The sequence below is a fragment of the Cnephaeus nilssonii genome (assembly GCF_951640355.1).
Source record: "Cnephaeus nilssonii genome assembly, chromosome: 12".
In the NCBI taxonomy this organism is placed as follows: Eukaryota; Metazoa; Chordata; class Mammalia; order Chiroptera; family Vespertilionidae; genus Cnephaeus; species Cnephaeus nilssonii.
Window position 1 is genome coordinate 33,907,355 of NC_137083.1, and position 16,393 is coordinate 33,923,747.

Below are 16,393 nucleotides of genomic sequence, written 5' to 3' on the forward strand. Positions count from 1 at the left end.
TCTTTATTTCTTGACTAAAACTGATTTCATTGTTAAATATATTCTGAACTAAACCAGTTCAAGTCCTGTGTGTCTTCTATTCCTATGAAAAGTATGGAGCCATATAGTTGAGACACATGGAAATCATGGCTTCTTCCTGACCAGCTACCAGATGTGCAGGGTTCTTTGTTCAATTACTTTTTTATTTGACATTATGAAACATACTGAATCAATCTCTATAGCTAACAATATTAAAACCATTTTCAGTAAGAAATTCTGTATGTTTTTATATTACCTATAAGAATATTTGATAAAATGATGTATTATGTACCATCTTATTGACCAAGTAAATCTGGTCTGCAGACGCAGAAAAAGAACAACTGGATGAAAAACACGTCTGTAATCAGGGTTTGATGTTGAAGGTACCCATGTTAACTAAAGTGGAAAGATTAAATTGTGGAAGGACTTCAAATACAAATCTCTAAGTCATTTATTATTTCTAGTTATTCATAGGCTGTGGAAGTCAAACTTAACTTTCAAGGTGATTTAATCTACACAATGTACAGTCATCCAGATATGAGAATTAACACTGCTTTTATTCTTGAATTTATGGTTCACTGTAACCAGGAGGAGAGACCTGCATTCTGAGGCAGGCCTTATCTCTAATATGCAAATAAGTGAGGTAGAACAATTCCCATTATAGTCATCTTGCTTCCACATCTTCAAACTTGTCTAGACTTTATGCTAGTACATGCACACAATGCCATGTTTCTCAAGCTTGGGTTTCTGATAATGGAAGAAATTCCTTCTTCTTTGACAGATTTTTTTTAAAGCACTCTTAGCCAGAGATTAATGATTTGTATTTATATCACTTTTGCTTTTTGTTTTATTTTAAAACATTTTCATAAACTGATTGCTATTTGCCAGAATATGGGCTAGGTGACTTTTAGGTTTTCTCATGTCTTATTCACTCTCCCAGGAGATTTAGTAGAGAGAGAACAAAGGATCATCATATTCAGTGAGGATGTTGGTGTGCAGATGCTTTTCAGGTGAAGGCACTTTCCTAGAGCTGCTTGTCCTATGTGTCTGTGAAGCATACATAGCCCCTTTTACATTAGTTGCTAACTGTTGCTGAAATTATGCTTGCTTCTTTCCTAGCCAAATCATTATTGGGTTTACATAGAAATGGTTAATTACTTGGTGAATTACTATATCCTTATTGGTATACCTCATTGTCTTGCTAGTATACTCTGAACAAATTAATAAGTTTTCATTTTCACTATGTTCTGAGCACTCTACTCATTATGGAATAGTCATAATAATTAAGAGATAGGCCTTTGCCTTTGCCCTTATGCAACTTATAATACAGGGTGGGCAAAAATAGGTTTACAGTTATGAATAAACAGAGTTTATTCTTATATTATTATTTATTAATTACTAGAGGCCCGGTGCATGAAATTCATGCATGGCAGGGGGTGCATCCCTCAGCCTGGCCTGCACCCTCTCACAATCTGGGACCCCTCAGGGGATGTCTGACTGCCGGTTTAGGAATTCCTGCTGGATCAGGACGAAACCAGCAGTCAGAGATCCCTCTCGCAACCCGGGACCACTGGCTCCTAACGGCTTGCCTGCCTGCCTGCCTGATCGCCCCTAACCACTCGCCTGCCTGCCTGATCACCCCTAACAGCCTCTGCCTGCCTGCCTGATCACCCCTAACTGCTCGCCTGCTTGCCTGATCACCCCTAACCGCCTTTGCCTCGGCCCCCGCCCGCAGCTTCATCTGAAAGGACATCCAGAAGATTGTTCAGCTGTCATTAGCATTATGCTGTTATTATTATAGATTGTATTATTTTCCACATGAACAACTGCAAACCTACTTTTGCCCCACCCTGTATTAAAGAGATGAAACTTGCATGGAAAAAATATTTGAAGAGGATTATAAATACCATCTTGTATGCTACAAATATGAATGCTTTTGAGTTCCCAAAAGAAACAAAACATATTTATGGGCCATAAAGAAAGTATTCATTTAAGATGTGAAAGTCTAAGCCTGGCAGGAAAATTTAAAAATGGATTGGTAAATAGTAGAAAGGAGTTTACTGAGGAGAAGAAAGAATAAGACCAGAATAAGACATGGAAGTGGGAAATTAGATTGCAAGACAGGGAACTGAGAGCAGAAGGAGTTATGAAGAGGAAGATTTGACTCTATTATTCTGCCAGTTGTCCCCACTACCTGCCCTTAAAATTATAGCATTGTTCTTGGGCTGGTAGCATGACTTGTACTAAAATGTTTATTAAATGTTCACAAGAATTAAACCAGAAATGCATCCTGTATACTTGTAACTTTTATTCAAATATAAAACCAAAACATATTTACAAATAAAATATAAGCAAATCTATACATCATTTAAATGTGTATTTAATTGGATGATTTTTTGTTCCACTGAAATGAGGTATCTCTGTGGAAGTAATATGGGACACAGACTACCACATATGTGTGTATGTGAATATATAAAACATCTGCCTATAGCACTGTGTGCCATGTGATGACTCAATCCCCTTAACACTTTATTCAAGTGACTTCAAAACTTTTTATGTGCATTACTACATAAGGATGCTGTTTGGTTTTCATTTGGCTGGAACGTATCATTAACATATTAAATCCATCTTTGTCCTCCTTAGCAGCTGGAAACTATCAGAGCTTTGAAAATGGATCAGATCTATGATAAACACAAATACTAACAATGAGGATCTTCCACATGATCCCAAATAGAGTTCTTTTAAAATTTATATTGATTATAATGGAAATAATCACACTAATCTAAGAAATCCTTATAGAAAAGTCATTGATCTCAGAAATGCAACTATTCCACCAACCCCAGTCTGAGAAGCTCTACCTTGAGCTGTTGGGGATATAGATTTAGAAAGGCAAGATCTGGTTAATTGGACAATTGTCACCTGCTCAGGCAAGCAATAGTCTGAATAACTACCCAATCAGGAGCATGACAAAGGATGTGCACTTGGGAGAAGAGTAAAATAGTACTCATTTGTTGAAATAAAGGGTACAGCTACCAATAAGAAGAAAATTAATGCAAGGGCTGTTTATATTTGCAAATAATGATGCTCGTTCAGGTATATAAAAGTTAACAAGTGAAATGATGATAATAAGGAAATGAGGACATTTTTATAGGGGTGTGAGGGAGGCCTGTTTGAAGAGATAGCATTTAGGTCAGCCTTTCTGAATGAGAAGGAATCAGGCCAGGCATTGGGAAGTTTCTTTAGACAGAGACAAGAGTATAGGTTCTGAAACAGAATCCAGCTGGGCATGAAAGCAAGAACAGAAAAAAGGAAGATTTGGGGAGAGTCTGCCATGAGATAAGGTCAAAGAACAGGTCGTGAAGTATGAGCCTAGCATTGTAGCAAAAATAATGAAATGGAATGGATGTTTCTGATGCTCATCAATGAAGAAATGTTGATGGGAATTTGAGATGTTTTGGACATGGGTATAATAATGAGAGAGACGTATATAGGGTGTCCCAAAAAAATGTATACAGACACTGTGAATCATTATAAACACAGTGTTTATTAAAATACATTTCATTTTCAAAATTGAGCTATCAGTTGTTAAAGTATGTATACATTTTTGGGGAACACCCTGTATATGATAAACACTTTCAGATAGAGTGACTAGAAGAACGATGATGTAATGATGATATAATTGTCAGAAATAGGGAAATAAGTAATTGGGTGGAGTCTAAGTGAAAAGACGCTGAATTGTACATAATGAAAGATCAGATAAGTCTTGGTTAGTGTTTTGTAATTTATAGGGAACAAAAACAATGGGTTATCTATGTGCAAGTTGTACCATCTTAGAGAAGGTGATTGAAATTAGGAAATAGAAGAGTTATCAAATGGATGCAAATAAAACATGAGATCAGAGAGGGACAGAGGATTGTGCCTTAGAGGAAATGAGAGATCTATAGAAGATACCAAGAAAAGTCCCAGGACAGTATAATGGCTTGTACTACACAGAAAAAACAAACAAACAAAAAAAGACAGTTAAGTAGGCCAGTCCATCTATGTCAAATGCTGCCACAAGTTTAAAAACAATGGATGCTGTCCTTCAGAGTCAGTATCATGAGAGGCATGATGTGGTCATAGGCAGGTTGCAATACATGGAGAAAGCTAGTGGTGAAGGGAAATTGGCAAAAGGCCCAGTTAAAATGAGCAGAGCAACACAAAGTCCTTTAAGAGTTATTGGTTGTGGCAGGAGCTGAGGCTAGATTCTCAGTAAAACCTATTTTTTTTTAGGTTTTATTGTTCCCATGCATGTAGTGAAGATGGCTTTGGTTGAGGGCTCTTCCTGGCTCCTCACTGGAGAACTTCTTGAGTTAATGCCTGTAGCATTTTGTCTGCCAGGGCCTGGTCCTTCCAAGTCAAGGGAAGCACCTGTGAAGGACATATGGAGCTCCTTTTGTCATCCAACTATGTCACTCTGAAGCTTCTGAGTGGTTAATTTACCTTACATAGCTGACAAAATGCCTCAGGGAGCCTTGTAGTGTATCATTAACATTCCTATTTGAGGTACAAACTCTCACTGTAACACGAAGGCCATTTTGCCACATTATCACCAATTATATAAATGACCACACATGAGTAATCATATATGATGAGTCAGTCACATTGCAACTTTGGACATGGCCAAACTGACCAAGGCCTGGGAGAGCTGAGCCTGGTGGGCCATGCCAGGACCTACCACTGGCTCAAAAACATGCTTGTTGGAATGGCCTTTACTGCCAACATGGTTGTGGTTGTGTCTGCTATGCCCTATTGTATTGGCAAAGTTGAATACAGCTTTTGTTTTATATTGTCAAAGGGAAGTCAGAGAGTACAGTGTAAATCACTTTTATATCAGCATCATATGATCCTGGGCCACATGAAAACATGTAACAGTTTGTTTTGTAGCTCAAGGAAAGGTAGAGGTGAGTAATTAAGAGATAGATTTTTTTTTTAAGGGGAGAGGGTCAAGGTAGTCCAGCTCTCTAAATAGAAATCCTTGTAGAAACGTTGGTCATTGTTATCTGAAACATATAAGAACCCCTGAACTAATAATTTGAGAAATGGAATTTGTTCTTTCCATTAAAAAAGAAATTAAACAAATTTTACAAATTGTCATTTCACTTTAACTTTGAGTGCTATATAGAACTGAATATTTTTCTAATAATTGAAAGCTCTCTCACTTTGCTCTTAAAAAATATTGATGGCTCTGGTCAGTGTAGCTGAGTTGGTTGAGCATCATCCCATGCACAAGAGGTTGCTGGTTGGATTTCCAGTCAAGACACATGCCTGGGCTATTGGCTTAATCCCTAGTAAGGGATGTGCAGGAGACAGCCGATCAATGGTTCTCTCTCATCAATGTTTCTCTCTTTCTCTCCCTTTCTCACTCTCTCTAAAATCGATAAAAACATATTTAAAATATGTGGATGTAAAATGACCTTAAAGTCATGAAGTGACCTCATATATAATTTAGTTCAGAGAGAGAAAGCTGATTTATTTACTTAGGCCCCTTCCTCTCTCTCACATATATGACATTTATTTCATTATGTAATAATGAAAATGAACAAAATAAAGATACATTATAGGTTGGTATAATATTCTTCTGGATAATAGTCCAGTGTCATTACTTTTTTTGTTATTGCAGGTGAAGACTGATGATAGAGTGGTTAAGATGGACCTCGGTTTACTCTTCCTAAGGGTACGCAAAATGGATGCTGGTACATATTTTTGCCAGACAGTAGAGCATAGTTTTGTCCATACTGTCCGTAAGATCACCCTGGAGGTAGTAGAAGAGGAGCGAGTGGAGGAAATGTTTAACAAAGACTACGAAGAGGACAGGCCTCACAAGATGCCTTGTCCAGCTCACAGTAGTATCCCGCACGGAGCCAAGCCATGGTACAAGGAATTCTTGCAGCTGATTGGTTATAGCAACTTCCAGAGAGTGGAAGAATACTGTGAAAAGGTATGGTGCACAGATAAGAAGAGGAAAAAGCATAAAATGTCACCTTCCAAGTGGAAATATGCCAACCCACAGGAAAAGAAGCTCCGTCCCAAAGCAGAGCACTATCGCCTGCCCAGGCACACGCTGGACTCCTGATGAGGTGAAACAATCCACTGGATTCTGAAGAATTTATATTTGAAACCTAAAAGCAAAAGCAAAAAAAAAAAAAAAAAAAAGAATGAGAAATCATCCAACTTCTTTGCATTACTTTAAAAAGATATTTCTGTAATACAGAAATGACTAAGAGGTGTTATGATAAATTATTCTACATACTCATTTGACTGGTTAAACATCATATAAGTTAACTAATTTTTTTAAATAAGTGTATGGTTCAATGGTTTCACATTATATTTATCAAAAAGTGACGATAGTTGTAGTTTTGAGTACTTGACTGCTTTTCCAAGGCAATTATTACTTTACTCTTGCTAGACGTAAGATAATGGGAATACTGATGAAAATTTTGAGATTTAAATAACCATGGGAAAATAAAAATAAATGTTTCAATCTTTTTGAATTTTGCCTTTCCTCCACACATAGTATCAGGTACTTTAATATTCTCATGTGAACTGTCTGTACTTTAAAAAAAAAATGATTGTATTAGTGTTGTCAAAGCCATGAGTTTGATGAAGCAGGTGTGTTATAATTATTGTAAACCATGAAAGAAAAATGGTGGTCCCCTTGACAATTGTACCCTTCATAAAACATTCAGTGAACCATGGAGTGAAGAGAAGAATGAAGTGAAGGTAACTTCTCAGAAAGATCTCAAAGAATGTCAAAACAGATGGATTACAGTTAGAACTCTAATTGAAAAATTTTGCTGCCCTCTTCTGGTAGAAAAGTATATTCCTCTATAATTTGTCTAGTAAAGATTTGAAAACAGTTTCTCAGTAGTATATCTAATCCATTTTCAGAAAAAAAGCTAACTGAAATAACAATGTGCTAATGCTTATGTCATGCTTTAAGATGTTAATAACTTATTACCTCACAAGCCAAAAATGACATTATAGCACTGAAGCTCTATAAAAACTTAAATTTTATGTCTTCTAAGTAATCTTTCCTGAAATAAAAAATATATTCCAGAAACATATTCTTTCTGAAAAAATTATTAAAGCATTTTGCTCTGAGATGTCAAATTTTCCTCTATTTTATATTAACAAATGGAAAATTATTTCATGAGTTCACCTAACTCCCAAGATGTTCAGAGCACTTTTACTTTTCTCTTCTAAATAGTATCAGGAGAGATTTTATTTTTGAAAACGTTTATTTCCTGAAGTTTTTTCTTCTATCTTATTTAGCAATTACCTTTCTAAAATATAATTTTTAAGATTTTTCATTTAAATAAAAATTAAAAGCAAATGGATTACATATAAAAACAAGTATGAATATTTAAATGTTCATTTTGAATAATATTCATTTTAGTTTTCAAAATTAGCTTAGAGGATATATAAATAAGAAAGTCCAAGTGTTGATGACTTGTAATGTCTTTCCATTTTATTCTAAAATTACCAAATACATAAATGTTTCAAGAAAGTTTAAAGAGTTCATTCAGTAAGCTGCCCAGCTACAAAAGGTCTAAAAGATATAAATATATTGAAAATAAACATTCTCTGAAAAACTCAGTTGCTATGTACATAAGAATCCACTGGAGGTCATTGCTGCCCACCAATATTAACTGGAAACAGAATGTATTGAAAGTTACATAAAAAAAAAGATGTATTTCAGTAAAGCTGCCAGATGTAGAAAAATAGAACCATAACCACAGATTACAAGACCCTTAGTAAAGGTTATGTCCAAAACACTCAAAATGAACAGATAAGTCAATAAACACAATTTATTGAAAACATTCTTCCATTAACACAAGAGAAGGGAAAGCAGGATTTTTCTCCTGTATTTGAAATTTAAGAAAAAAAATTATGGCAGATAAAGCATAAGTAGTTATCATTCTAATCTCAACACATACAACCAGTTAATAATAATGACAATGATAATGTCACTTATGAACTAAAATATTTGACAACTGGAGAACTAAAACTGAGGAAAGTAACTTTTCTATGACACATCTTAAGAATTGAATGGACCTACATGCTTTTAAACTAAAACTATTAATCAGAAAAAGATATATTTTACGTAAAATGCTAAACTTGATTCTGGAAAAATAAATACAAGCCAAATAAGCTTTTGAAAACTCAAATACACAATTCAGTGAGAGCACTAAATTCCATATATATGTATATACATATATATGTATGTACGTGTGCTTTTTGTTTCAATTTTCTCTCTGCACCCCCCCACACACACACACTTCCATTCCCCCCCCACACACACACACGTGCACGCACACACACACATCATGACGTACTTAAAGAAAAATGCATTGCCCTCTCAAAGGACAAGTCAACAATTTATGTTGCTCTGTCCTTGAGAATATGAAATGTACCACAAAAACATATTCCAGGTCTTTTGTTTTTTCTGGGATTAAAATTCTTGTTCAGAAATGTCCAGGTTTGGAAAATCACAAATGAATTGTAAAAAAATAGAACCATAACCACAGATTACAAGACCCTTAGCAAAAGTTATGTCCAAAACACTCTTTCTTGAACTTGGGAAAGGCATTCCTAACCACCTGGAAGAATTCAGATTTTGCCCCAACCCCAGCACATTTTCTCCAGACATAAACTCAGTGAAGGAGAAAGACTCCCTCTGGGAAAACACAGCTGAAAAAGAATCATAACCACCGACCCTGGTTTCAAATGGGGCACCTCCGTGCAGGAACTGTCTCCTGCTTCTTCAGACCTACTCTGTTATTCTCGGTTGAGAGGGTACCCGTGGATGGATGAGCCTTGACATCACAATGAACACCTACATCACCCATTGAGCTACAGATTCAGGTTTGTTAGCAAGGAGGATTTCAACTGGAAGGCATTTTACCTCATGATATGCGACGCCTCTTCCATGCCTACCATCCTAGATTGCTAATTTTTCTTTTGTGTTTATTACTGAATATTTCAGCACAAGGCTATCAACTTGGTGAAACAGGGATTAAAAATAGAAATAGACACTAATGAGGGCTCTGGAAAAAAAGAGAACAGAAAGACTTTGCCTATTTAGTAAGTGGCAATTCCATATATATTGGAGAGTTTTTCCTTCCCCAAATTAGTTAAGTACTTATGATGTTTTTATTGTGCTTAATATTTGCTATAGGGTGTAGGGTTTTGTAAATCTCCATAGTGATTATGAACATTTGTAAATTTGTAATATACAATAAATCATTTTGAGTGTTGGTGTTTCGCATGAAGCAGATACAGCAGCCATTGTCCTTAAAAATGAGTTGTATTTAGCCTGATACAGAAAATTACTTAGCATTGTGTAGGTATTTGAGGTCACAAAGAAGTGCTGCAGTTATGACGCAGTGGGAAGTCGTTCTTTTTCTTACAGCGGAGTATCACATCGAGATAATTTTTCAAAAGCAGTGCTCATTTTTAAGGACAACACTGTTGCGTTTAAATCAGATATAAATACTAGATTTCCACGAACACTCCTTTGAATGTAGTGTGTTATTTAAGCTGGCATGTTTATTTTATTTTTCTGGGAAGATAGCATTATATTTTGGCTCTCATTGTAAACCGAATGTATTCTGTTTGTCTAAATGGCTTAGTTATAAGCTAGAGTACTATATCGGCATATTCTTGTCTGTATGGCTTCCTTTTATGTGCTTGCCTGAATCCATAACAGCATGTGCCATATTATTTCTTTTCACTGATTATAAGCCATGAGACTTATCATCTGGTGGCAAGCTGCGAAGACCATTGACTATCACATGGATTTGCCACTGTGCACTGCATAATTCATCTGTACCATTATGTACAATTTTCATTTAGTTTAACATAGATCATAAATAAATATTTGCTAAATCCTTACATGCTTTTTGGGGAGTGTTTTCTAAGTTTTTGCCAGTTGAATTCAAGTTTCACAACATGTCAAGCCTAAATGTAACCGTACAATGCTAGAGCAGCACTTATCTTTTTTAGGAAGATAGGAAACAATTCCGTTCTCTTTCCTTGGAAATACATGTCAACTTTCTTAAGGAGGAGCAAGGCCATTCATCTCACTACCTTGTAGCAGTTGGGTTTATGTTTAGGCATCATGTTCCTAGGACCAGCAGCCAGAAATTCCTTTCTAAACTGCATTCTCCAGATAAGAAAGAGTGAGAGTGCTTTTAGAATGGTAACCAGCAGGTTGTCTACGATTTTGACAAGCCTCAACTTCTTTATCAAGGTAGCTTAATTGCTGTTTTCTCTGCTGTTTTTGTAAGACCTTGGAGAGGTCATTTAAATGAGATTTAGTGTTAAATGATTCTCACTTTGGGGAGTTCTGTTTTCAAGTAACAAGGTGGTAAGTAATTACCTACAATGCTTGGAAGGCTCCAGCATAGCATTTCTGACAGCTTTCTGGTATGACAATGCCATTAATGGTAACTGTTTATACTTGTTTTACACTTGCATTCATTCATAATATAGGGCCTACTTTTAGAGTAATATTCGTTGAACCCATTAAAACTGTTCTTTAGATACATATTTACTAGTCAAGGAAAAATAGAGAAACAGTTGTGGGGACTAGAAATCTCTTACTGTTATTCAAAGAGAACCAAAGTGCCCAGCCGGTGTGGTTCAGTGGTTGAGCATTGACCCATAAAAGAGGAGGTCACAGTTCCATTCCCAGTCAGGGCACTTGCCAGGGTTGTGGGCTCGATCCCCAGCAGGGGGCATGTAGGAAGTAGCCAATCCACGTTAATGTTTCTCTCTCATAGATGTTTCTATCTCTCCCTCTCTCTCTAAAATCAATAAAAACATACTTAAAAAAAGAAAACAGAAATATGCACCTATCTTTTTATTCAAAAACCATATGGTAGGCACTAGACCAGGTGCTTTATAAAGTGTAGAAATGTTAATGGTGCCATTAAGTATAGGGGTAAATAAAAATTGAATTACATTTGTTCTGAGAATTTGTTGACAGTTTCCCCTGGAAAAAAATTCAAAACCTTATTTTTTACTTTATGCAGCATGAAACACAAGAGTGTTGCTTTTAAAATGTTTTTCAAATATTTGGAACGTTGTAGAGGGTACTTCTAATTACGAATCTTGAGACTTCTTGTCAGGATGACATCAAAAAGCCAGGCTTTGATTCAAAGGAGCAGCGATGATGTGGCAATGATAGATGGTATATAGAAAAAGAAAATAATTTAACAACAAAGAAACAAACAAGACACAGTAAGAAGGCGGCTGTCTGCAAGACAGGAAAAGGGGTCTCACCAGGAGAACACTACTTTGATCTTGGACTTCCCAGCCTCCTGAACTGTGAAAATAAATGTTTGTTGTTTAAGCCACTCAGTCTATGACATTTGCTCATAGTGTGGGCAGACTACTACACAAAGAACAGAACAGAGAAAGGCAGAGAGATTAAGCATAATCAGAAAAAAAGCAAATAAGCCTACACATATCCCAAAACATCTGAAGTTATCTAAAGTTAAGTAAGTAGTGATATCTGGAAAAAGTGATGAAAAGTGGCCTCTCAGTTATGACTGCCGAGCATTCAGAAGAGTTTCTCAATCATAGGTGATTTCTTCTCTGTGGATCAGAATAAGCTTCTAGGAAAGGAGAAAACTGAATTATAGACTCAGTTTTCAATAATTACAACAACAGCAGAAACAAACAAAACAAAAACTAGTGATGAACTGAATGATCCCTTGCAGATTATTCCATCAATTCAATCTAGTTGAAAAGAATGGTTAAAGAGTTTCTTATTTTACATGATTTTCATAAGTCAGAAGTCAGGACATAACATGTCTCAGCTGGATTCTCTGCTTAGGATCTCAAAAAGACATCAACCACCAGCTGCCTGAGACCTGGGGAAGAATCAACTCATTCAGGTAATTGGGAGAATTCTGTTCCTTGTGGTTCTAGGACTGAGATCCTGTCCCCTCTCTCAGCATAATTATTTTCAGACTAGAGGTCCAGTGCACGAATTTGTGCACGGGTGGGGTCCCTTGGCCTGGAAAGCATTTGGGCCAATCAGGTCGGCCAGCCAGGGGGAGGGATATCAGGAGGTTGGCCAGCCACAGGAGGTTGGCTGTGGGAGCACACTGACCACCAGGGGGCAGCTCCTGCTTTGAGCATCAGTTTGGTCTACTAGTCATAATGGTCGCTTAGGCTTTTATATATAGAGATTCTTCCAAGTTGTCGAATGTATCAGTACTTTGTTCTTTTTTATTACTGAGTACCATTCCACTATAATGGGTATATAAAAATTTGATGAACATTTTAGTTGTTTCAATTTTGTCTATTACAAATAAAATGAAACATTTATGTACAAGTATGGACACAGCATTTATTTCTCTTGGGTATATACCTAGCAGAGGAATTTCTAGATTGTGTAGTTGTATATTTAATTTTGATTTAACTGCCAAATTGTTTTTGCAAAGTGGTTATTCATTTTAGATTATCACAAATTGTGTATGAGAGTTCAATTTTCTTCATGCCTTCACCAACCCTTGGTATGTTCAATCTTCTTTATTTTAGTCATTGTACCAGGTGTACAGTGGTCTCTCATTGTGGTTTTCAATGTGCATTTCTCTAATGACTAATGCTGTTAAACGTCTTTTCATGTGCTTATTAGCTATCCATATATCTTCTTTGGTGACATAACTATTCAAATATTTTTTTCCATTTTATTGAGTTGTCTGTCTTCTCATTATTAAGTTGTAAGAGTTATTTATATATTTTAGATAAAAGGCCTTTGTAAGATATAGATTTTGTAAATATTTCTCTCAGTCATTAAGTGTTTTCATTTATTTTGATAACAATGTCTTATAAGCAGCAAATGTGTGGTTTTTTTAATCAAATTTATTGACATTTTTGTGTGTTTAAGAAAAAGTGGCCAAACACAAGGTCACTGAGATTTTTCTCCAATATTTTTGTCTAGAACTTCTATAGCTTTAGCTCTTACATTTAGATCTATAATCCATTTGAAATTAACTTTGTGTATGCTGTGAAGTATGTGTCAAGATTTATTTCTTTGCATGTGGTTATTCTACTAATCCAGTACCATTTGCCGAAAAAAGCAGTTCCTGCATCGAATTGACTTGCCACTTTTTGATAAAGGTAATCAGCTATAGAAATTTTAGGCTGGTTGATCCAGGCTAACTTCCCAGACTTAATGAGATACCCCTGTCCCCAAATGTGCAACATTCTGTATATGTGGAACACTTTTAATCTAGTCTTAAAAATTATATCAAATAAAGATGTCTTTGATTTATTAAGGAACCTTCTTTAAAATGCTAATAACTTATAGAATTGAGTGGGTTAGAATTCACACAGCAATAGCAATCAATCAACCAGCTAACAGCCACCTGGGCCACTTGAAAATGTTAAAATGACATTTTGGATAGGGTGGAGGTAGGGGAAGGAAATGAGGGGAGGAAAGGAAGGAGCTAATTAATTCACTTTAGAATGGAACCTTTTAGGGAAAGTTCAAAACTTGGTTGAAAGGTGAGAGTAACCGAGGAGGAATGTGGTTGTAGGGATAAGAAAAAAAATAAAATTGGAGGTAAAATTCCTTTTCGTGCATTTTTTTCCTATATTTGTTTTGCCCTTTATTCAGGAAAAGGGATCAACTTTTAAAATGTTTTCTCTAACCACCTTCATGCCTGTCGTCAGTTCTATCGGCCACTTCTGGAGTTCCTCCATGCCAATGCCTTCTTCTTCCTCCTTTCTGCCCTATGTGGTCTTAACTTTCAAAGCAGAACTCAGAATAGTTAATATAGAAGAAGTCCTTTGGGGATATATCAATTTAAAAGACTCCTGTAGGCTCTCACAGTAATTCAATCACTGTTTACATTATTTCCTTAGAGATACTACATTTTTTAGTTAACCAAACTAGTTTTCAAAGAATGCAACCTGTTGTTTCTTTGGGAAGGATTTCTGTGTTACCTAATCATAAGTGTCATCTAATTCTCAAAGATTTAATTGTATGCAAAATACTCTTAGTGCTAATATATTTTATTGGCACATCATCTTCTAAAATTTGAAATACTATTTGATTATCATGTTCTTGATTACCAGGCTGTTATAATAAGTAGAATAATATGTCAAATATAAACTAGTCCCCAAATATGCGTAAGTAGGTATTAACTGTATCACTTTTACTCTATTAGAAGTGATATCGCAGATATATTCTTGGTAGCAATCTGAAAATTAGCTTGGGTTTTATTTTTAAATGTGAGAATGTGTCGTTTTTTTCAACTAATTAATTCCATTTAAAGAAGGCACACATTGGAACACTGTGAATTTATTTATTTTGTTTTGTCAGGTTTATATGTAGACTAGCCGTCAAAGCATTTCTAAACAGTAGACTTTAAAACTGCATTCATTTTACCACATTTTGATATAGCTCAGCATAGAAAATATACTACAAAATGTTTTCAGAAAATCTGAAGTGAAAGACTGAGACACTTTAATTTTTTTTTAAATATATTTTATTGATTTTTTACAGAGAGGAAGAGAGAGTGATAGAGAGTTAGAAACATCGATGAGAGAGAAACATTGATCAGCTGCCTCTTGCACACCCCCTACTGGGGATGTGCCCGCAACCAAGGTACATGCTCTTGACCGGAATCGAACCCGGGACCCTTGAGTCTGCAGGCCGACGCTCTATCCACTGAGCCAAACCGGTTTCAGTGAGACACTTTATTAAGATTACTATTTTATATGTGTTCATGGTCTGCTATGTTTGCGGCAGGTGGTAGATGGTGTATTCAGTACAGTGCAAGGTTCTCTCTTCAGCATTATGTAAAAAATTATATCTGCACTGAGGGACTGCTCCAATTCAGGCTTTTATTTAATACCAATTTCCTGTTCCATGGCATTATCCTTCCAATTCTTCATATATGTGTATAAATGCATAGATATATTTTGTAATTGATCTAGCCTTTAAAACTTTTTTTATCTTAATACCCTCAACTCCTGGCATGTTATAAAATGGAGTTATAAATTCACTCACATTACAACTGGGATAGGCAGAGAAGCTGTTGTTTCTTTGCTGTCTTTATCAATGCCCAGGCCTTTTTCACACACTCTCAGAATCTAGGTGTCAGGAAAATTACATTAGCACTTTTGATTTCATTTTGCTCTGATGGAATGACTCTGGTAGTTCTTTCTTGGTGGTCAAAAGTCCTTTTGGGACACTAATAGTGTTCCAGATGGCCATGTGCTATCTCCCACTCAAGATCTCTCTCTAAGGAGTCAAGTGCCCAAGGGTATATTGTAAGGAAGAACTATGATCTTTTGTCATTGTGAATGATTGTGTCTTCCTATTCAAGCCATGCTTTAGGTGTTTTTGGGTTCCTAGAATCTTCAGTTGAATTATAATGGCATAAAAGCATTTATTTTCTCTCAAGGTCTTGATGATTCGAACTCACCTCCAAAGTTTCTAGTGCAAAGTGACACCGGATCTGGCTATGGCACTCATGAAATACTCAGCCCAGATAGCCCACCTGTGCACCACTTCACCTCTTCTGGTAAGTCCAGTGGCCAACACCCTTGACTACTTATCACTTCCATCCACAAGGAGCATAAGAGCTTCTGGTAATTTAGTCAATGATGGAGACTCATCTGAACTCTGTGAATTAATTTCCAGGACACTGTCCACCTACTCTCCCACTGTGCCACGAGGTTTCTTTCATGAAACTTAATCCCTAGTACTTCTATGGATCATCTGTAAGGCAGTCTACTCTAACTCTTCCAGGTGAGATATGGGTTCTTACCCACAGGGACCTCATCTTGTCACCCACTTTCCCATGCTTTTGAGCTTTAAAGCAAGTGATAGGAAGAGATTTTACCCTCCTTACAAGTTAACAAGATAGCCTGAGATTTTCCCCTACTTGTAAATTAATAAAATAGCAGTTTATGGATACTGGCAGAAGACACAAAGCCCCTGGATTAGAGACAAAGGACTTTATTACCTTTCATTGGCCAAGCAGCATGAGTATATCAATGTCACTGGTTTCTCTTGTCCCCCAAGTTCCATGGATGTGACACAAAATGGCACACAATGCATTTAACAGCTGAAGAACATAGAGCTTAAGGAAGCAGCTGCTTTTACCTTAAGCCTTGTCTTTGTTCTGGGGGGATAAGATTGCATCTCTTAAGGTTACCAGCTGCTAATACAACCCTGAGAAATGGTCAAGGAAAGTGTGGTCAAGGCTTTGCATTTTTGCCGCACCCAACAGGAACATGGATACCATGTTCCATGTCAAAGTGCTTCTCCCAATAAAAGGTTCATGTACATACCTTACACTTAGTG

General features: G+C 36.3%; 1 protein-coding gene across 1 annotated transcript in view; it reads left to right on the top strand.

Annotated features, from left to right (window-relative positions):
• Positions 1 to 9,871, top strand: part of SEMA3E (semaphorin 3E) — a 217,238-nt gene extending 207,367 nt beyond the window's left edge. The window contains exon 17 of the mRNA XM_079785764.1: positions 5,681 to 9,871. Within this exon, the coding sequence (XP_079641890.1) occupies positions 5,681 to 6,133 (453 nt within the window). The 3' untranslated portion in view covers positions 6,134 to 9,871. The remainder of the gene's footprint in view (positions 1 to 5,680) is intronic.
• Positions 9,872 to 16,393: the final 6,522 nt, after the last annotated feature.